General features: G+C 38.9%; 1 protein-coding gene across 2 annotated transcripts in view; it reads left to right on the top strand.

Moving 5' to 3' along the window:
* The first annotated feature begins 1,186 nt into the window (after nt 1-1,186).
* The window catches only part of SLC6A13 (solute carrier family 6 member 13), a 42,969-nt gene continuing 21,005 nt past the window's right edge, over nt 1,187-23,150 (top strand). The window contains exons 1-3 of one of the 2 annotated variants that reach the window (XM_039869171.1): nt 1,187-1,293; nt 6,166-6,395; nt 9,685-9,891. In XM_039869171.1, the coding sequence (XP_039725105.1) occupies nt 6,347-6,395; nt 9,685-9,891 (256 nt within the window). In that variant the 5' untranslated portion in view covers nt 1,187-1,293; nt 6,166-6,346. Of the gene's footprint in view, nt 1,294-6,165; nt 6,396-7,176; nt 7,219-9,684; nt 9,892-23,150 lie in introns of those variants that run through there. The other variant, XM_039869172.1, reaches the window with a different exon arrangement.

Genomic DNA, 23,150 nt, shown 5'->3' with positions numbered 1-23,150 from the left:
TGGCTGCTTTCTTCTGAAAAGGTAGAGTTTGAGGATTAAAAGAATGAAACTGTCTTGCATTCAATTGAAAATGTTATTTAGTTGCTGGTTTACATGAATATTCTGTATTACCATAATGTTTATTTTTTTTTCTGGGAGCTCTGCCTTCAGTCCTGAAGATGAGATATTTAGTCAAAAACATACAGTCTCTAACAGAAAACATAATTTGAAAAAGATTATCAACATAATGTATCCCTATAATAACCCATGAAAGAGGCCTCCCATTTCAACGGGTAGCTAGGAAAGGGTTGTCTAATGGGTCTGTCTCACAACTTGCTGCTAAGTAGCCTTCTGCATGATTCTATTTATCTGAGTCTCAACTTACTCAGAGGTGTCAATGAAGGTATAGCATGTTGTGTTAGCTACTGCATGGACTTGTTGTTTTGCCATCAAGTAATTTAAAGCAATTCTATTGTCTAGAACCCATGTGCTGAGGATTCCAAGGTGGTCTGTTGGAATCTTAGAACCTAAGCAGTATAATGAGCCAAATGGTTGACTATATAGGTTAAATGCCATAATATCAAGTATTTAATAAGAGATATGTCTATCTCTTATAGACAAATGAAAAGTGAAGTTTAATAATTACAGCAAATTATAAACCAGCTTCTGAATTTGTAAGGCTGTCAGTCAAGATTTCTAGATATAAGGCTGGAAACATCTTTTGTTGTTTGAAATGTCCTTGATGATGTTATCAGGTGCTAAGGTAAACTTTCTGCATGGCTTACATAGCATCAGTCACTGAAATTTTTTTAAACATGAGCTGTTGTGGCAGTTTTCTGAATTTTATATCAAGTTGTACCTTTAGCTTGCATGGCTTTGAAAAAAGGCAGTTTCAGTTTTCAATGATTCTTAGTCATAGGCAGATATTGAAGGAAACTAGAAGAATTTAGAATCCAGTCCAATTTACAAGTACAAAACAAAACAAAACCAAAAAGACAATAAACAGCACTAGAATTTAAAATTCACAAAGGTATATTATAATTTCTATTGAAACATATTTTTTCTCTCTAATCAGCCTCATTTTTAACAAAGATAGCCAAATTGTTGCAAAATAACTCGTTTCAATAAACTTGCCTTGATCATTTGCATGACTACAGCAAGAATATTAATTAACCACATAAATACTTTTAATTCTTCTTTGCTAGAATCTTTCATAAGAAATCTTCAGACTGAACCTAAAAGGCTTCACAAGGCCAGAAAAGTCAAGGCAAGGACTTGCCATCAGAGGATGCCTGCAATACCTCTTGGTTTCTGGTGAGTTCCTCTTTTTTTGAGGTCTCCAAAATGTCTTAAGATTCCTGCATGTGCCAAGAAGTGACATTCTTTACTCACTTGGTAAGGCTGTTGAGAACCACATAGGCGAGGTACCGGCTCGGTATTTCCAAAGGCTCTTATTGGCTTCCATAAGTCAATCTTAATTCCTTAAAGCTATCTGGTCATATTCAAGTCTATGCGTTTCTCTCCCAAACATGATATTCCAGTTAAAGCCTTGATAATAAAAACCAGTTTCCAATTATGTTCTGTTTTAAAGAGAAAAGATCTAATTACAATACAATTGACAAAGAAATTTGTATTTCTCTGCAACATCACATTTTAAGAAACCAACTAGAATTACAAATAAAAAATATTATGTCAGGACATTGCAGACTCCTGAATATTATAATCTGAAAATTCATTTTGGAAATAATATATGCATAAAAATACAACGTAATTGTTATTTCTTTATTTGACAAAGCCCCAGATGCAGCTGGCTGCTTTTACCATGTCAAAGGAAGCCCAGGAGGAGTGTGTTAAGTCCCCAGTCCCCTGGGAATGGCTTAAGGGGCCAGAGAGAGAGCAGTGCCTCTTTTCTACAGAGTCAGAAGGCTCTTGCAAAAGAGTTTGCTTTGGTCACTGAGAAATTCAGTTTCTAAAGGTCAATTTAAAACAAGTAACATTGACAAATAACATATCTCACTCGCATTCACACATTTCTCTGAAGAGGTCTATTCTGATATAGTAACACGAATGCCTGGACATAGGGGATCTCATCCTATTTTTCTTCTCTTTTACAAAATAGTTTTATGTGTAAGATAATAGTGTAATTTAGAGATCCATTCTCTGGCCAGTGTTCCCTGAATCTCTGATTCTGCAAGATACAGCTCAGAGGGCTACATTGGTGTATGCAGGTGGAATCTCCCATATTATTAAGGCTTGTAACAAAGTAAGTATTCACTTCTAGCTTGAGCAATTTTAAATAAGTCCTAGGATTAGATGGTTTTTATAAAGAGAACAAATAGTTACAAGATCTATTGGTAAACCTTGTATCTTTTTAAAGTTTGGCCGGCACCAAGCCAGACACAACAGACCAGACAACAGGAGGGATTGAGTAGCCCAGACTTTCTGCTATGCCTTGGACCCTCAAAAGGGGCGAATGGTGAGGTCTACTCAGTATGGTTGAGATAAGGAGAATAGCTACCTTGAGTTAGGCCAGGTCAATCTTCCATTGCCCACTCCTTCAAGGTCAGTTGAGTTGACCTCCCACCTTTCCTGTGAGACAACACACAGACTCAGCGAGTAACAAATAGTTTTAAATGAACTAGCAAAAGAAACATAAAACTGTCTCCCTCTTTTGAGATTAGACAAACTCGTTAAGATTTCTCAGGGATCACCTCCCTCTTTTGTTGCCCGAGTCCAGGATAGGATTGTTTTCCTGGGGTCATCACCTGTGAAACCTTACTAGAGGACGTCTTCAATTTCCAAAACCAGACAAATTCCAGATCCAGACTTTTTCAATTCCTCGTTTCTTATGCTACAAACAAAAGCGCCATAGGTCAGTAGCACTGGGTCCCAGACTGCCATCGAGCTTCTGCCTTTGCGACAGCCTTGTCTGGGCAGCTGCTAGGTGGGGGCCTGGTGGAAAGCCCCGGGCTGGGGAGTCACCAAACCCACAGGCAAAATTGATCCTTTGTAGTTGCCAAAAACTGTTACTGAACTCAAGGGGTTCATTTTGCCTGCACGCATCAAAGCCAAAAAAGACACAGACAGGACTTTGCAGCAAAGAAAGTAGAAGTTATTTAAGAAAATGGCACCAAACCTGGAGACACAGGTGAGCTAGTGCTCAAAGACCTGGCTCCCTGATGGCCTCTAGGGGATAGGTTATGTAAGAGAAAACTCATTAGTAGCTAAGGGAGTTGGGGTCCTGGGTTCTTCTGGTTGGCAGGGGCTGGGGTAGGAGGCAGTGGATCATTGCATCAGGTCCTGATGTCAGTCATGGCATTGTTCTGTCTGGTTTCAAGGGGATGTTGGTAGGGTTGTTTTGCCTTCATAGGTGTGGAGCTGCAAGATGTCGTCTTTACTTTGACCTAAACTCTATTTCTGTGGTCAACAGACCTGAGACTTTGTTCCTAAGATTGTTTGATGCTGACCTAAGAGCTTAATGATTAAGATAGTGGTCATACAGTATGCAGAAGAATAAGAAAAGAAGAGAAGCAAGTCAGCCCAAGGCCAATTTGAATCAAGGAGAAAGAGAAAAGAAAAAGTCATTTAAAGAAATGAAGATTTGCACAGTTGCAGGAGAAAACCATAATTTTTTTTTAAAAAAAACCTTTTTATTTTAAATTAATTTTAGACTTACAGAAACATTGCAAAAATAGTACGGTTTCCACATATTCTTCACCCAGCTTCCCCTAATGTTAACATCTTACATAACTATAGTGCAATTGTCAGAATCAAGAAATTAACATAGGTAAAATAGTATTAAACTAAAGACCTTATTCAAGTTTTACCAGTTTTTACATTAATATCAATTTTTTCTGTTCTAGCATCCTATCCTGGATCCTATCCATGTTAATTTTGTTTTTATTTTTCCCTTAGTTTTTTGTAGCCTAGAAATATTCTTCAACCTCCTTATCCCTCATTTGGAGTTTATCTTTTGTTTTCTCATGACCGTACTGTATTTTTTTTTTTTTGGAAAGAACACCACAGAAATGTTTGTGTCCTCCTTAGTACATCATCTCATGAAGTTTGTGATACAAACATTGATATTTCTTATTATTGATGATGTTTACCTTGGTGACTTGGTAAGGTGGTTTCTGCCTGGTTTCTCTAGTGTGAAGTTACTACCTTTCTCTTTGTAGTTAATAAGTATCTTGGGGGAGATACTTTTAGACAATGTAAATTCTGTTCCTCCTCAAACTTTCACCTACTAATGTTAGTATTCACTGAATCTCGTCTACAATTATTACAGTGTTTGTCTAACAGTGATGATCTATTTCTCTCTTCCCTTCTATATTAATTGGAATTCTACTGTACAGATGAGCTGTCCTTTCTCCCTCATTTATTTAATTGATCATTTGTTTATATTAGCATAAACTCATGAATGTATATTTTCTCTGGGTTATAATCCAGTACTATCATTATTCATTTTATTGCTCAAATTGTTCCAGATTTAGAAACCATAATTTGTTGTTTAGTTTATTATTCCACTTGCTCCTGTCTTTCCTTTCAGTGTGATATTTGAGAGGAGATCAAAAAGGTCATCAGGCTTCTCACCCCTGTGGTTAAACAGAATTATGCCTATTAATGTAGAGATCTCCAAAGGAGAGGAACCCACTACTTCCTTCGCCAACCCATTCCAATGTTGAAACTGATGTTGCTCAGAAATGTTTTTCGAAATGAATCATGCTCCTTCTACAATTTATTTGATTTTATTACATTTCTAGTGGAGACAAAAACTTGCTGGGAGACTACTTCTTGGTACATTAGTATTTAGATATTCCCAGGGTTAATTCGATAGGAATCAAGACCTCATCGCCTGCTTTTTCTATGGTTCACTTTATTTCATGCGTATGTTTGAGGAGCATAGTTATCCTTACTAACAACCTCACGTGAGTCTTAAAACTCACGGCCTCATGAATAAAAACTCTTGAATACTGATTCTAGTGTGACCTTCTTCCAGGTTTTCTGACCCTGCACCCAGGAGACCAAAGGATGATGGTGACATGAAGTAGATATTAGGCTAGTCCTGCGTGACTGTACTAAACCTCAGACAGGAAGTTGAGGTGAACTGTCACTAACACTCATCTACCAGCAGTTCCCATACTTTTTAAAAGTTCGGTCAATCTAGACAGGGCAAAAGACTTACCACATCCATTCCCATATTATAGAGAAAAAGAAACTGTGGATAAAAAGGAATTAGAGAGAAACAAAATAACAGTCAAAATGGTAATTTGTCAGCAGTTATATAAAAACAATAAGATCAACAGATAAAACTAAACATTCCTTTATACAAGAGCAGCAACGCAAAACCAACTCAAGCTGACCTTAATCATGCCTAATGATCACTGAGTCTTTCTTGGAAACTGGGGATTCCAACTGTTAGCATGTATGAAGACATAAGAGGGACTGTGCAACAATGCCAAAGGCTGTATGGTATCCCAACTTCTTAGAATACTGAATTAGGGTCCTCTAGTTTTCTGGTAACTTTAGATTACAAGTGCCAGAGTTTCCAATGCTCAGTAGCTCAATTAATAGGTCATTAGTAAGTACCACTCAACAATAAGTGAAAATGGAAATTTAATAGTATTGCCTATAAAAATGGACTTTTTTGAATGGATTTGCAGCCTCTCTCAGATGACTCTTTTGTTCTATTGCCTTACACAGTTAAATCAGATGGCTGGATGGTTAGAGGGGAGAGGAAAAGGGACAGCTGAAATAAAAGAATAATAATCTCCACCAGGCTCCCAAGGTATTATCATGAAGTGCTTCCCTCATGCCCTGCTTCCTTGCCCTAGAGGTGGATGAGGGATGAGAGAAATAGAAGCTACCTTAGACTCTGCTTTACCTTCCTTTCCACTCGTCTTGGTCCTTTCACACTCATTTTTATTGTCCCATTCAGTCATCTACCCTTGCTCTCACTCCCTCCCCTTGACAGTCTTACTTTATGGTCATACCCCAGTCTTGCTTTGGGGTCTCTCAATCCCATCTCCTTAAAGAAAACTTCCCTGCTCACTGTGAATAATTCCTTAAATATAAATACTAGCTACCTTTTGAGGGTTTGCTATGTATTAGGCCCTTTACATATAGTATGTATTATCTCCTGAAACCTCACACAGCCTTGCAAGGAATATTCTCCTCTTTTTATAGATGAGAAAACAAGACTTTCAGAAGTTGAACACCTTGCTCAAGGCCACAGACTGGAAAGTGACAGAAGCAAGACTCAGCCTCCAGCCCATCTGACTTCAAAGCCTGAGCAGCTTTCCATAGTACTGTGTTGTGGCCAGTGGCGGGAACCCTTCACCTGGTCCTCCAGCCTGACTCCCGCTGAATGAATGATTCTCTGCTCACCACAGCTGCCTCCTTGGGCTCTTCCCACGGTAAAACAAAACCCCCCTGACTATCTCCGCCTCCTCTTTGAAGCCAGCTCCTCACTTATGACAGGCTTAGGGCTTTGCTTTGTTTTAAACACTGACACTTTCTTTTCTTTATTGGTTTTAAAATGTATTTAAAATTCAATTCCAGCACATTACTTAAAATTCAAACAGTACTGAAGCTTAAAAAGCAGAAGTGAATAATCTCTCTTCATCTCCTAACCCCAACCCTACTCTCCAAACGTAACTACTATGAACCATTTAGTGAATATTTTTTTCAGTGTGTGCGTGAGTGTGTGTGCGCGCGTGCATGTGCACACGCTTAGGAAGTTTCTAAAATCTACGTATCTTTATTCCATACCAAATGATAAACTGTAAAAAGGTAAGATAAATGTACTTTTAAATTAATCTACGCAGCATCTGACCAAAGAAACCTATTCTTGATGGATTTATGGGAGCACGTGAGTTGGAGAAAGAGATGGAAGGTTGGATCCCTCTAGAAAGACCCGGAGGTCACCAAAAGGGAAGAGCTTGTGAGCTACAGGATGGAAAGCATGCCTCAGATAAGCTCACAAGCAACTGGCCCGACCTGCCAGGGTGTGCACACGCTCCCAGGGCTGTGAAATCACTCATGTGTGAGTTGTCTGGTGGGGAGAGAGAGGAGACAGGGAAGGCGGAGGCAGGAGGGGGGAATGTGGGCTGGGCCAAGTTTAGAATTACAAGTGTCACAGAGGAGTTGGAACCATACTTTAAATAGCCAGCACCTTCCCCTTCCCCCTTAGACAATTCTTCTCTCCCTGACTGGACTTCTGGCAGCAACTGCACTAAGGTTGGTAACATTTTCTTCTCTTTTTCTGTTTCTGGGTCTTAGACTACAGGAGGTGGGATCCATAGCACTTACAACCAAAGGAATTTTTGATCCTCTCCTAGTAAATCTGTTTCTGACATTTATGTATGCATATACAAAACTCACATGCTATTTACTTTCTGAAACTTCAGTGGCTGTTGACCTAAGTGACAATATGATTCAGAGAAAGAGAACCCTAGATTGAGAGGAAAGACATATGGGTTCAGTTCTAAGTAAATAAAGGCTTTCTTCTCTGTGAAATGAGACAAGGTTGAAAGATTAAAAGGACATAAAAATTTTGACAGGATTGAAAAAGAAATTTGAGTGCCTGTTACTCTTCTAAATGCTTTCACGTATATAAAACCTCATTTGATCCTTATAGCTAAGTGTGTTCTATCATTCTCACTTTTACAGGTGAGCAAACTAAGGCTCAGAGCAATTAATTAACTTCCCTGAAGTCAGGCAGTGAGTGGTATGGCACAAAGTAAAAATTTGAATCCAGGCTTGTCTGACTCTGTATCTTGTGTCCTTTCACCTGCACAAGGCTACCTCTGAGAAGCGGTATCCTAATGAGGCCAAGGGACCCAGAATAGTGCTACTGTCTCTTCTGGGGTCTGGAAGGATACAGTAGTGAAGGGAGATGGTGTTCTATCATTGGAAGACATCCATCAGATAGTAAAGGGAGGCCCAGAATCAGCACAAGACAATAGATAACCTTTTCTAATTGGGAAAGCTTCTTGGAAGCAGCTGCCTGGGTTTCTCCTTCTAAATTCACAAACAATCTTTGGAGCCCATTCCTCATATTTCTCAAATAAGTGAGGACTTGTTTGATAAAGATCCCTGACTTTCTGGATCCCTCAGGTAACTCAGCGAGGGAGGCAGAGCTGCAGGAGAGTCTGTGCCCCAGTGGGGCTCCTGCTGAGAAAGTTCTGTTAACATTAACTTCACTTGAGGTGTAGAAAAAAGTCCATTTGCCTACTTCTCCAGAAAAGGGGCCACTGTATAAAATCAAGGGCGAGTCATTAGAAGATGCTTACATTAGACATGCTGATAAACCTAGGCAGCCATGTAATTAAGGGTTGTAATTGAAAGAGCAGGAGCCGACTGGGTTCAAGTTCTGGCTGTGCATACTAGCCATATGGTAGCAGACATGTTATTTAACCTCTCTGAGTTGCAGCCTCCTCATTTACAGGACAGAGGTAATGTTGCTTACATCTCAGGGTTGTTATGCGGATTAAATGAAATAAATGTATGTAAAGTGCTTAGACTGTATAGTACTTGCTCACTAAATGTGAGCCATATCCAATCTTATCCTCAACCCTAATAAGCATCTAGAATAGGGCAGTGAAGGGTTTAGAACTATTGCTCTTTATTTATAGAAGACAACTATTATCGTTGTCTTCTCTACGATAAGAGTTTCCTGCATTTGTCATCACCAAAAAAGAAAAGAGCCCATAGTTCTTCCTCTTATGTTGATTTCAGAGAGAGAGAGGGAGTAGCTGGAAAGATCAGCCCGTCTTATTCAGGGCTCTTGGTCCCACTCAACCTCTCTCATTGTTTTCAAAGGATTTTTAAAAAACTGGTTTTTATTTTCATATTACAAAATGAAATATGTTCTTTGATAAAAATGTAGAAAATATAAATAATAAAAATATTCCTATAATCAACCACTGAGAGAAAAACATTTTGTTGAACATCCTAATCTTTCAATGCATATGAATGTAAAATATGTTTTCAAGCATAATCATATTGTATGTCTTATTTTACAACTGTTTTCGCTTTACACATTATGAATGCCTTTTCATTTCATTATGTTTTCTTCTGCAACACAATTTTAATGATTATATAAGAGTCCATTGTATATGTGTGCCATAATTTATTAATCTATTTACCATTTTTGAACACTTATGTACTTTCTAAGTTTTTGTTGTTATAAACAATGAACATCCTCAAGGCCAAGTCTTTACCACAGTCACAGTTATTTCCTTAGAGTAAATTCTTGCAATGGAAATTGATGGTTTTGAGGATAATATAAAAATCTCATCCCTTCAATGGCCTTCAGATTACAGAATGGAGAAACTGAAGTGCATGCTAATACAGACAAGGCTAGTTGTCAGGTGGCAAGGAGAACTTAGACAACCTAAGACTTGTGTGAATGCTTCCGTGTTCACAAACCCCAACCCAAGAGAACCTGCATAATAGGAGGAACATCTGTACTTCAGTATTAATCTTTCTTTATGAAACAAGAAAGGATTATATATTTCCAGCAGCTGTCACCCAGCCTTTACCAAATAAGAGATGCTAAGGAGGACGTGGTTCTGCAGACAAAGAAACAGAAATTCAGTCTCTGCCAGTACATTTATTCCCTTGGGACTTGCTGGTGAAGGAGAGGGAGGGCTTCCCTTCACGAATTCCCAACAGTAACAGCGTGCCCTGCTTGTTTTCTAGGTGGGATGGATAGCAGGGTCTTGGGCACAACCAGTAATGGAGAGACAAAGCCAGTGTATCCAGTCATGGAAAAGGCGGAGGAAGATGGCACCCTGGAACGAGGGCACTGGAACAACAAGATGGAGTTTGTGCTGTCCGTGGCCGGGGAGATCATTGGTCTAGGCAATGTCTGGAGGTTTCCCTATCTCTGCTACAAAAATGGGGGAGGTGAGAGCCACTGCGCCACCCCCGCCAACCCCTGGAAGGAGGATTTTTCCATCTCCTGCACTCACTGCCCCTCTGGGGAGTCCCATAGACACATAGAATGCTGGAGTTGGAAGGACCCTGCCTTAGAATTCATTAAGGACACTCCAGGAGTCTGAGACTGAGGCAGATCACATGACTTTCCCAGGGGTCTTTCTAGTGTAGCATGGCATCATAGAAATACGAGTGCAGGCCTGGAACCAGAGGGATCTGTGGTTTGGATTCTGGCTCCGCTACTTATTCTCTGTATAATCTTGGACGAGTTGCTTGAGTCCTCAGAGCCTCAACTGCTGCTCCTGTAAATCAAGATAGTAATACCTACCTTTCAAGGTTGCTGTAAGGATTAGAGATAATGTGTGTAAAGTGCTTAATAAATGGTAGCTATGTGGAAGATGATGTTGATGCCCACTGTCCTGTAGTCTTGAGATTCCTCACCTGTGGCTTTGTGTCTTCCTCCTATTCTGCTGGCACCATGACCTTTGTTAAGCCACTAATTCCCCAACCTCCATCTATGTCATAACCTTTGATACTAGCGGCTATCTTTTTAAAGATTTCCCACTGAAAATGTGTGTCAGGGGAGCATTAACTCTCTTTACATTAACTCTAGTTCTTTACTGACTTCTCGTTCTCCTCTATTCCTATCCCCTGGGGTAACTCTTCTACCCCCACGGTAGTGGTAGTGATCTTTCTACACTGACCCCCTTTCGGGGAATCCCAGATCATTAAGGGAAGCTCCAGAGGGGTTCCTCAGGTAGGGAAGGTTCTGACTATGCGATGGATTGGGAAGATCTCCTTGGTAAAGCTTATAAGGGTTGGGCTCCCAGGTATGGATTTGAAGTGAGGCTGAAGTCTGGGTTGGAGGAAGGAGAAATGCAGAGGGAGTCATGGGAGGAAATGCTGAGGGAAGCAGTAACTGCATGTGCCACAAGGATTGGAGGGTACCCTAATGTAGCACCTACCCTTTTGCAGGGGAGTAGGAGCCTCCAAGTGCATTAAGTCTAACATGAAGGGCATGAGTCTAACAATGATTTTGAAGGGAGAAAACCTACAATGCACAGTAGATTGGGAGGACTGGGGGAGAGCACAGATAGACGCTCTGAGCCCATAGTCTTATTCTCAGGAGTGTGGCAATTGGGGATTAACCCTGGGATTGGAAGTTAACTTGTATTTTCCCAGAGGGGTGGGATGGGCCGATATGTCCTTTCTCCCCATGCATTTCTGGCCAGCAGCCTGAAATCACAGGACTTTGCTCAGTCTGCATTGTGAAGGAAGGAGGGAGGTCTTCCCACTTCTGACCTAGCACTGGACACTCTGCATGCTTGTTTAGGAATTTAGGCCTGAGCCCTCTCCCTTCAGAGAACTGAGTGGAGGGCTGGGGCTGGTCGAGGGAAAAGGAGTCTGGAGGCTAAGCTGGGCACTAAGACTCTGTATCAGGAACCTAGCAACCAGCTTAGCTCTTCACGTGGCAGAAAGCTTAGGTGGTGAGCAGCTTTCCCCAAGCCTCTCTGGAATTGGGTAAAGGTTGGCCTGGGAATTAGCGGGAATGTCACGAAGAGGTGGAAGAGAGTGGTTTCCAGGTCTAGTGCAAAACCAGTAGGCTGGAGAGGGGGAAGTGAAAGGCAGCAGTGACAGGAGCAGTGGAGGGTACGGGGCTCTCACGTTGTGGAGGTGAGGTGGTCTAGCAGTGTTTGGTTCTGAGCTCTGCTTCAGGGCTCTGTGGTAAGTTTGTGCAGGCCTTGAAGTGTATGACTGTGTCTTGGGTGGAAATGCAGGGCCGGGAAGGAAAGCATACTCATGGCTCTTGGTTTTTCACATGTGTGCTTGTGGGGGAAGGTAGAAGCAGGAGGGTGGCTGCTGAGGCTCCTGGACAGAGCCTGTCTCCAGCATGTGGGTCATGGTTGACAGTGGATAGATTTTAGGGTCCTGGATTCAGTCAAGTTCTCTTCATTTAGTCCCTGCACCACCGCCCACAATCTCTTCTGTTGATCAAGCACAGGACCTTAGGACCCCTCTTCTCTTTCCTTGATGGACGACAACAGCTGGAGGGAAATGTTCTGAGGGACTTTGAAGCTAGAGGCTGATGCCTGGGTTTTCTCCAAGGGCATGAGTCATCCAGGGCCACCAGGTGATTTATGGAAAGGCTCTTTTGCCAAGGCAAGGGGAACTAACCAAGAATACGTATAGTCATTAGGCACCCAGACATGCCTATTTTTCTGTTTTTCTGTTGTTGTGTGTGTGTGTTCCCAGTGGTTTAACCCTTCTGTCATCATTTAACTCCCCTCACCAAGCAAAACAAGCTCCTACAGAGAATGGGCCCCAACACTTTATCTTGTCATCTCCTCGTCTCTTTGTCGAAAAGAGACTGATACCTCTTTATGACAGGACACTTTGCTGTCACTGTGGGGAAGGAGGGTGAAGAGAGTAGAAGTCATTTAAATTGGTTTGATCCCTTTCCTCTTGGTTTAGTGTTTCTATTTAAACCTGTGACCCTCATACTGGAACTGGGCTCTCAGGGGATGAGAGGAATGTTCTGAGTAAGTTCTAGAGAGGATGTTGGGGTGCTCCGGGGTCTACCATGCTCAGGTAATGTATGCCATCAGTCTGCTTCTGGGCCCTTTCTCTTACTTCATAGTTTTGAATAGCTGTTTTTGTGCTTGTGGGGAGGATAAGCTAGGGACTTTATTATTATTAATATTTGTTCAGTGGGGAGTTCAGGGATGAAAACTTTTCCAAAGCATAATTTTAGTTTCAAACTAAAAATACCAGTGATGTCTTCTTTGGTTCCTTCCAGCTTTAACATTTGGTAGATCCAATCTGAAGTGAGTTCCAGAGCGAGAAAAGGGCGGGAGCAAGATTATGATCAAAGAACAGGTAAACCGTTTGAAACAGGAACACTTTGAAAACCAGAGTTGCTGAGAAAGTGGTATAAAGGAGCCCACTTAAAATCAGAAGCAGCTAGTAGGCTTTTTAGAGAGATAGATGGGAGGGATGGCTGCCTCAGTCATCTCCTAGGTAAATGTCCTCCCTGCCAATCCATCCCAAGCACCTACCTCATCCTAATGGCTTTCTAGAGTCTTCAATCTCAGTCAGTTGCCCCAGCACATAGCAAACCACCATATGTCATTCAATAATTACTGAGTATCTACCATATGCCAGGAGGTATTCTAAGTTGTTGGGATGCATTTATTAACAAAAAAAGACCAATTCTCTTTCTTTGCAGGGCTTACATTCTAGAGGGAGATAGACAATAAACATAGTAAATAAGAAAATTATACAGTACATCAGAAGTTAATGAGTGCTATGGGAAGAGACCAAGTAGGGCTGGGTACAGGGGGTCAGGAATGTGAGTGGGGGTGGTCACATTGAGCAATGGCTTACCAGGAGTAGGAGAGTTGGCCACGTGGATATTGGGGGCAAAAGTGCTCCAAGCAGAGGAAACAGAAGGTTTAATAATCTTACAGCAAGAGGCTGACTGGCTTGTTTGAGGAGCTGCAATGAGAGGAGCAAGTAGAAGATGAGGTCAGAGAAGTAAAGAGAATGGGGGGCAGGTGGCAGATTATGTAAGTTCTTGTCAGATATTGTAAGACTTTGGCTTTTACTCTAATGACATGGGGAGTCAGGTCAGGGTTTTGAGCAGGAGTGGCATGATCTTACATTTTAAAATCATCTCTCTGAATGCTGTGTTGAGAACTGATTATAGGAGAGTAAGGGTAGAAGCAGACCAAAAGGCTAAAAATCCTAGAGTCATGCTTGATTCCCTTCTCTCTTTCATAACTCTTGGCCCTATCCAAATGACCAGATCCTGGGTGCTTTGAAACATGGGCCTTTCAGCTGGAAGTTCTCCAGCTCCCTGGACCCTGGCTGCCAGCAGACTGAGTTCCTCAACACCCAGAATACCTGGGACTGGTGACCCACATGAGATATGCAGAAGCTGACACGTCTCATCACCTCCACTGCTACCACCAGCTCTAAGCAACCCAACAGTTTTAGCCTGAGCAATTCAAAGGAAGGAGTTGCAGTTACTGAAATGTGCAAGGCCATGAGAGGAACAGATTTTAAGAGGAAAATAAGGAGCCGAGTTTTGGGAATGTCAAGTTGAGATACCTATTATATATCCAAGTGGAGATGTCAACTAGGCAGTAGCACATGTGAGTCTAGCATCTGTGAGAGAGCCCTGGACTGGTTATGTAAATTTGAGAGTTATTAGATTTTGATTGCATAGGAGACTGAGGACCTTTAAAGATCTGGGAGAAGAGGAATCAACAAAAGAGACAGGAAGCGAGACCAATGAAAGAGGATGAAAACCAAGAGAATGAAGTGTTTTAGAGGCACGTGAAGCAATGCTGTCAGGAAGGAGGGGAAGATAACTACATGAAATGCAGATACGTTAAGAAAGATGAGCTGATTGTTGATTTTAGCAGTGTGGAAGTCACCGATGCCCTTGTAAGAACAGTTACAGTGGAGTGTGGGACAAAGACTGGTTGCCGTGGGTTCAATATCATGGGGGAGAAAAGAATCAGAAATAGGACATATGGGTTATTTGGGCAAAACTCAGGGGTAGGTGAAATTCATCTCTTCTTTCCGTATTCTCCCTTCTGTGGGGGTGAGAGGATAAGCTAGCATGAGTGCTGCATAGTAATAATAGTGTGCCCCTTCAGCAGTGGTTGGAATGGGTCACGACTGGTGAAGTTGCTAAGAAGCTGCACATCTGAATTATTTCCCCGGCTCTCCAGCTTCAAATTCCTGGAGAGAAAAGCAAACATGACCTTCCACCAGGGCCTGTCGCACTAAAGCTCGAGCCATGGGAATGCGGAGGCTCTGGCTAACCGAAGAGGCACGACGTCGGGGAGATGGTAGGAGAGGGTTTTGGCAATACGATGTAACTCTGCCAGGAGGGAATTTGAATTACTTGCCTGTCAGTCTCAACTCAGACCAAAACAGATCATCTGCCAACAATTTTATATCTAATCTCTAAGTCCAGGTTGTGAAAATCAGGGGCAGAGGTCACTTGTGCCGAGAATCTTTGTATTTGCTGGTCTTAGACAACCAGCTAGAGACCACCTCGTGTGAAGACCGGTGCTCCCTTCTATCTTTCCCCCTTCAAACCCTCTTCCCTTCTCATCTTCAGTCCCTGAACACTCAGACCCTGGGTGCTTCAGAACACGGGCTTTTCAGCTGGAAGCTCTCCAGCTCCTTGGACCCTGGTTGCCAGCAGACTGAGTTCTTCAACACCCAGAAAACCTGGGACTGGAGACTCCATGTGAAGCTACAACAGAATGTACTACAGCTCGACGTCTCAGAACTAGGGATCTTAGAGGGTAAAGACTGTGGGGGAAGGGCAGAAACAAAGTAAACTTCAGCTCTAGACTGTAAGGGGAAAGCATAGGGACACCTGTGTAAAGGGGATTAAATGACAACTGGCATGGGGAAAACTGTTCTCCTTGATGTTGTTTATAGATACTAAAGAACAAAGAGAAACAAGGAACACTTTTCTTCATATAAGAGTAATAGTTATTTTAGTAGTATGTGATAATTTGGTTTCATTTTTAGTTAATTAGCTAATGCCCACTATTGGTCAGACTAGTGTTGATACAGTATATATTGATGCTCACTGCTGTGTTGTTCATGTGGACCGTCATCAGTTTATATCTTTAAAAATGTTACCTGGGACATTTCAGGTGACATCACAGAGTGCGCTTCTTTTGAGAAGGGTGACCAGCAGAATGATTACTTTCTAGGATGGAGATGTGGTCTTTCCCATCCACGGGGAAGAATGCCAGGACATTTTAGAATCTGGGAAAGGAGAGGAACATGGTGGACATGGGGGAGCAGGTAACTGTGAACTCCATCCTTCTCCAGGACTAACTCTATTCTAACTCTATGTGGGTGGGGAAAGAGGCAGAGCGCCCTACAGGACACCCCATCTGCACTTGGACCCTCTTGGGTTTCATCCTGCCCCTCGTTCCTTCCCCACTTTTATGGCCAGTGGCTCTGCCTGGAGGATATGGACCTTGTCTCTTGTGGCAGGCTGCCCAAGTGCTCGAGGAGGCAGAGGAGGAGGGGAGCAGAACTGATCACAGGACCCACTGAAGTTAAATACTGAATTGGCTTATTGGGAAACAGCAGGTGGCATAAAGATGGGGAGGAGGGGCTCATGCTGGGCTGCAAACTCTCTCCTCTCCCTCTCTCTCTCCTCTCTCTTTCTGCAATGTTTCCACCTCTGGGCAGTGACTGTTCCTATCAGCTACTGGGTTATCTCGTCCCTAGTTTTTTCCTCATGCCCAACAAGTCTTGGGTTGATTTGTACACTTCTTAGACTGAATTGCTCATGACCTTGATTTCTTTGCCCTTGTGGTAATTGTTTCCCTCAGCACCTGAATTGTAGATGCAGAGACTTGGAAGGTGAAGAACTAGAGAACTCTATTCCCCATGAATGTTTATTTTAAACAATTTCAATAAGGTAGAATTGACTTACAATAAATTGAACATATTTAAAGTGCGCAATTTGATAAGTTTCGACATATGTGTACACCCTTGAAATCATTGCCACAGTCAAGATAATGAACATATCCATCACCCCCAAATTCCCTCCTGTCCCTTTCTCCCACCTCTAACCTCAACTGCCCCATCCCAGTACATCCACAGACCTGTTTTTTCCCCCAGCTTATTTTGATGTATTATTGATATATAATGTATGTAAATTCAACGTGTACAACATGATGATTTAATGCACATCTATATTGTGAAATGATTACAATATGGGTAGTTAATACCTCCATTCTCTCACGTAATTACCATTTTTTTTTTGTGGTGATAACATTTAAAGTCTACTCTCTTAACAAGTTTAATACTGTATAATACAGTAGAGTTCCCTGTAGTCACCATGCTGTACATTAGATCTCCAAAACTTATTCATCTTATAGTTGGAAGTTTGTGCCCTTGACCAACATGTCTCCATTTTTCCCACCCCCCAGCTTCTGGCAACCAGTATTCCACTCTGTAGTTCCATAAGTTTGGCTTTTTCAGATTCTGCCTATAAATGAGATCATACAGTATCTTGTCTTTACCTGACTTATTTCACTTAGGATAATGCCCTCAAGGCCCATCCATGTTGTTGTAAAAGGCAGGATTTCTTTAGTTTTTTTATGGTTGAATAATATTCCATTATATATATCACAGTTTCTTTATATATATGCCACATTTTCTTTTTCCATGCATCTATTGATGGACATTTAAGTTATTTCCATGCTTGTTTTTTGTCACTGTACATTAGTTTGCATTTCTTAAAATTTTATATGAATGGAATCATGCAATATACGTTTTATCTGGCTTCTTTCACTCAACATAATTATTTTGACATTCATGTTTTTCATGGGTCAGTAGTGTATTCCTTGGTACTGCTGAACGGTATTTTATTACATGGATCTACTACAATTTATTCATCTATTCTCTTGTTGATGGGCATTTGGGTTGTTTCCAGGTTTTAGCTATTACAGAAAAAACTGCTAAAAACATTTGTGTACAAGTCTTTGTATAAACAAATCTTTCATTTCCCTTGAGTAAATAGCTAGGAGTGGAATGACTGGGTTATCTGGTAGGTGCACTTTTAACTTTTTAAGAAACCGTGAAACACTTTTCCAAAATGGTTGTAGCATTTTATATTCCTGCCAGCAGTGTATGAAAGTGTCAGTTTTTTCACTTCCTTGTCAGTACTTGGGCAGTCTTTTTAATTGTAAATTTTCTAATTGGCATGTAATAATATCTCAGTGTCATTTTAATTTATATTTCCCTAATGATTTATGATGTTGAGCATCTTTTCATGCGCTTCTTTACAACCCATTTATCTTCTTTGGTGAAAACCTGTTCAAATCTTTTGACCATTTGAAAAAAATGGTTGGTTGTTTTCTTACTATTCAATTTTGAGACTTCGTTATATATCCTGGATACAAGTCCTTTATCAAATATGCATTTTGAAAATATTTTTTCTCATTCTATCTTATATTTCTTTCTTTTCTTAACAGTATTTTTGGAAGAGCAAAAGATCGAAACTTTGACAAAGTCCAGTTTAAACAATTTATTCTTTTATGAATCATGCTTTTGGTGTCACATGAAAGGAAATCTGCTTACCCAAGTCTCATATTTTCTTCTAGAAGTTTTATAGTTTTAGGTTTTACATTTAGGTCTATGATTCATTTTCGGTTAACTTTTGTATATAATGAAGGTATGGATGAAAGTTTATTTTTTTGTGTGTATGAATATTCACTTCTTCCAGTATCATCCATTGAAAGGCTATCTTTTCTTCAATGAATTGCCTTTACGCCTTTGTTGAAAATCAGTTATCCATATACGTATAGGCGTATTGCTGTACTTTACTCTGTTTTATTGATTTATTTGTTTATTTTGACGCCTAAATCACACTGTCTTGATTACTGTAGCTGTATAATAATATGAAAATAAAAAAGAGCGAAGCCTAAAATTAATTCTTCTTTTTCACAGTTGTTTATTTTATTTCTTTTGCATTTTCATATAAATTTTAGAATCCATTTGTCAATTTCTTCTGGGATTTTGATTGGGATTGCAATGAATCTATAGATCGACTTAGAAAAAGATGACATCTTAGTAACATTGAGTCTTCTGACTCATGAATAGAAGGGAATTATGCTTCACTGTTTATTTAGGTCTTCTTTATCTTCTCTCAGCAGTTTTGCAGTTGTGAATGTATGTGTCTTTCACATCTTTCATCATATTTATTTCTAACTATTTTATATTTTTGATGCTATTATAAATGGAATTATTTCTTAAATTGTAATTTATAATTATTTGTTGCTAGTATGTAGACATACGGTGGATTTTTGTATGCTTATCTTGTATCCTTCAACCTTGCTAAACTGATTTATTGGTTCTAGTAGCTCTTTGGTACATTTCAAAGTTTTTTTCTTTGCTTTTAAAAACACTTCATTGACGTATGATTGACATACGAAAAGGTATACATATTTAATGTACATGACTTGATGAGTTTGGAGGTAATATCTATCACCTCCAAAAATTTTCTTCTGCCTTCTTAAATTTTTTTTGATAAGAATTCTTAACATAGACTTTACCTTCTTAGTAAGTTTTTAAGGAAACAATACAATATTGTTAACTATAGGCACTCCGGTTTACAGTAGGTCTTTAGGACTTCCTTATTTTGCGTAACACCTCCCCTTTAACCAATACCTCCCTATTTCCTTTATCCTCAGCCCCTGGTAACCACCATTTTGCTCTCTGCTTCCACGAGTTTGACTATTTTAGATTACAAAGGATTTTCTACATAGACTATGATGTCATTTGAGAATAAAGCAGTTTTATTTCTTCTTTTCCGATATGAATAACATTTAATTGCTTTCTTGCCTTATTGCCTTCAGTAGAATCAATATTGATAGAAACAATGTTGAATAGAAGTGGTAAGAATAAACACTTTTGTCCTGCTCTTCATCTTAGGGGTTAAGCAGTCTCTCACCATTAAGCATGATGTTATCTGTAGGTCTTTTTGTAGATATCAGGTTGAGGACGTTCCCTTCTATTCATCATTTGCTGAGAGTTTTTATCAGAAATGGCTCTTAGACTTATTAATATAATAAATTATATTAATTGATTTTTTAAAATGTTAAATCAACCTTGCATTCCTGGGATAAACCCCGCTATATAATGTATTACCCTTTTTATATATTGTTGGATGCGATTTGGTAAAATTTTGTTTAGAATTTTTGTATCTATGTTCATATAAGATATTAGTCAGTAGTTTTCTTTTCTTATAATATCTTTGTCTGTTTTTGTTTTCAGGGTAACGCTGGCTTTATAGAATGAGTTGGGAAACATTCCTTTCTTCTAGATTTTCTGAAAGAGTTTATGTAGAATTGATGTTATTTCTTCCTTAAATGTTTAGAGAATTCACCAGTGAATTCATTTGGGCCTGGAGTTTTCTTTGTGGGAAGGTTTTTAACAACCAAAAAATTTTTCTTTAATAGAAATAGGGCTATTGAGATTATTTATTTCTTTTTGCATAAGATTCAGTAGTTTGCATTTTTCAAGAAATGTGTCCATTTAATCTAAATTGCTGCATTTATTGACATAAAGTTGTTCATGTATTTTCTTATTATCCTTTTAATAGCTATAGAATCTGTATTGATGATGTGTCAAGTAGCTCATTTGTCATACAGGTAATTTGTGTCTCCTAGAAATTTATCAATTTTATTGATTATCTCAATGAATCAGCTTTTAGTTTCATCGATTTTCTCTATCGTTTTCCTGTTTTCTATTTCATTGATTTCCACTCTGATTTTTATTATTTCTTTTGACTTACTCTGGGTTTCATTTGCTTTTATTTTTCTTTCTTAAAGTGAAGCTGAAATAATTGATTTGAGACTTTTATTTTATAATAATATTTGATGCTATAAATTCTCCTTCTAAGTACTTCTTTAGCAGCACCCACAAATTTTGATATTTTGTGTTTTCATTTTATTTGATTTAAAATATTTTCTTATTTCTCTTTTGATTACCTCTTTGTTACATCGGTTATTCAGAAGTATGTTACCTAATTTCTAAATACTGGGAAATTTTCTAAGTGTATTTGTCTTATTGATTCATAATTTGGTCAGAAAACATACTTCATATGACTTGAATCCTTTGAAACTTATTGAGATTTGTTTTGTGGCCTAGAATATGGTCTATCTTGGTAAATACTCCAGGTGCATTTGAAAATCATGTATATTCTGCTGTTGTTGGATAGAATGTTTTATAAATGTCAAGTAGGTCAGGTTGGTTGATATGGTTTTCAAATATTTTATATCCTTACTGATTTTCTGTCTATTTGTTTTATCAATTATTGAGAGGGAGATATTGAAATCTTTGACTTTAATTAGGAATTTAACTATTTTTTTCCTGCAGTTTACTGTTTTTGCTCTACATATTTTGAAGCCCTGTTACTCAGCAGGTATATATTTAGGATTGTTATGCCCTCATGATGAATCAACCTCTTTATCGTTATAAAATGCCTTTCTTCACCTCTGGTAATATTCTTTGCTCCAAAATCTACTTTGTGTGATATTAAGATAAAAACCCCAGCTTTTTTTTTTTTTTTTTTTTTTGATGAGTATTAGCATGGCCTATTTTCTCTTTTACTTTTAACCTATTCATGTCTTCATATTTAAGGTACTTTTTTTTAAAGCAACATATAACTGAGTGTTGCTAGTTTTTTTTTTTTTAAACCAATCTGACAAGCTCTACCTTTTATTTGAGATATTTAGACTGTTTGCATCTAATGTAGTTATCCGTATGGTTAAGTTTAAATTCATCATTTCACAATTTGTTTTCTATCTGTCCTATCAGTCCTTGGCTTCCCTTTTCCTCTCCTGCTTTCTTTTGGATTAATTTAATATATTATATTACTCCATTGTCAGCTTTTCTCCTTGTTGGCTTATTAGCATAATTTTGCTGTGTTAGTTTTGTGACTGTTTTAAATTTCATAATATACATCTTTAACTTATCACAGTTTACCTTCAAGTGATAGTATATCACTTTACATATAAAAACCTCACAATAATACACTTCTATTTCTCTCCTCCTGACCTCTGAGCTCTTGTTGTTACACTATGTTTTCATACATTATAAACTCCACATTGCAGTGTTATTAGTTTGTTTAACCAGTCAATTATCTTTCAGAGATTTGAATCATAAGCAAAAGTTCTTAGATGTTTACCTATATATGTAGTTATCATTTCTAGTGTTTGTCATTCCTTTGTGTAGATTTATATTTCTCTCTGGCATCATCATTTTATTCAGCCTGAAGGACTTTCTTTAACATCTCTTGTATTGTAGATCTACTGGTGATGGATTCTTTCAGGTTTTACATGTCTTAAGAAACATTTGTTTCACTCTCATTTTAGAACAGAACATTTATTAGATATAGAATTCTAGTCTGATAGCTTTTTTCCTTCAGTGTTTTGACAAATGTGCTTCCTCATCACTCTCTTCTCACTTGCATTGTTTCCAATGAGAAATTTGATGTCAGCCATTATTTCTTTAAAAAGTTTTGACCCCTCTTCCTCTTTTTTCTCCTTCAGAGACTTCAATTACAAGTATATTAGGCTTCTTAAAGTTGTCTCACAGCTCACTGACACCATTTTTTTTTTTAATTCTCTTTTCTCTCTTTTATTTTGGATAATTTCTACTTCTGTGGTTCAGGTTCACTAATCTTTTCTTCTGCTATGTCTAATCTGCCATTAATACCATCCAGCATATTCTTCATCTCATACGTTGTGGTGTTTATTTCTAGAAGTTTGATTTGAAACCTTTCAATATCTTTCATGTTTCTGTCTAACTTTTTGAACATATAGAATACAATTATAATAACTATTTTAATGTCTTCATCTGCTTATTCTCACATCTGCAGATGGCTTTGATTGGTTGATTTATTTACTCATTATGAGTAACATTTTCCTGCTTCTTTGTTTTCCTGGTAATTTTTGATTGGATGCCAGATTTGGTGATTTTTGCCTTATTGGTTGCTGAGTATTTTTCTATTTCTATAAATATTCTTGAGCTTTTTTTCTGGGACGACTGAAGTTATTTGATCCTTTTGGGGTTTGCTTTCATGATTTTTTAGGCAGAATCAGAACTGTGTTAAATCTAGGGCTAATTATTCTGCACTACTGAGGAGATGCTTTCTATTCTCAATGCCCTTGAATCCTGAGATTATCTAGTCTAGCTGGTGGGAACAGGCACTCTTCACAGCCTTATGTGAGTACCATAATCTCAATCTTTTGAATGCTGTTTTTTTTTTTATCCTTCTTACCTTGGGTAGTTTCTTCACACACAAGTGCTGACTAGTATTCAGTTAAAAGCTAGAAAGGGACTCTCTGCAGGTATTTGGATCTCCCTCTCTGTGAAGGTCTGTCCTTGCTGGTACTCTGTGAACTCCCCTGTCCACTTTGCCAAATCCATGATGGAGAAAATGCCCATATTTCTAGCATCGGTAAACTTGTCTCATCCAATGATTGTGAAAACAAAAGCAGAAAGAATTATTAAAAGGAAATCTGATTTCAGTCCATTAAAAGTTTCTATCTAACACTAAGAACAATTATTTTCTTGAAAAGAATTATAGTCTGTGAGCTGCGTTAATGCTTCTGTATATCCATTATTCAATGAACTCCTTGTTATTGCCACAAGTTAGGTGTTATTTAGGC

This window comes from Pteropus medius, unplaced genomic scaffold, assembly GCF_902729225.1.
Source record: "Pteropus medius unplaced genomic scaffold, Ma_sr-lr_union100, whole genome shotgun sequence".
Lineage (NCBI taxonomy): Eukaryota > Metazoa > Chordata > Mammalia > Chiroptera > Pteropodidae > Pteropus > Pteropus medius.
Note: the sequence above shows the minus strand (reverse complement) of the source record. Positions and strands in the feature narration are given on the sequence as shown.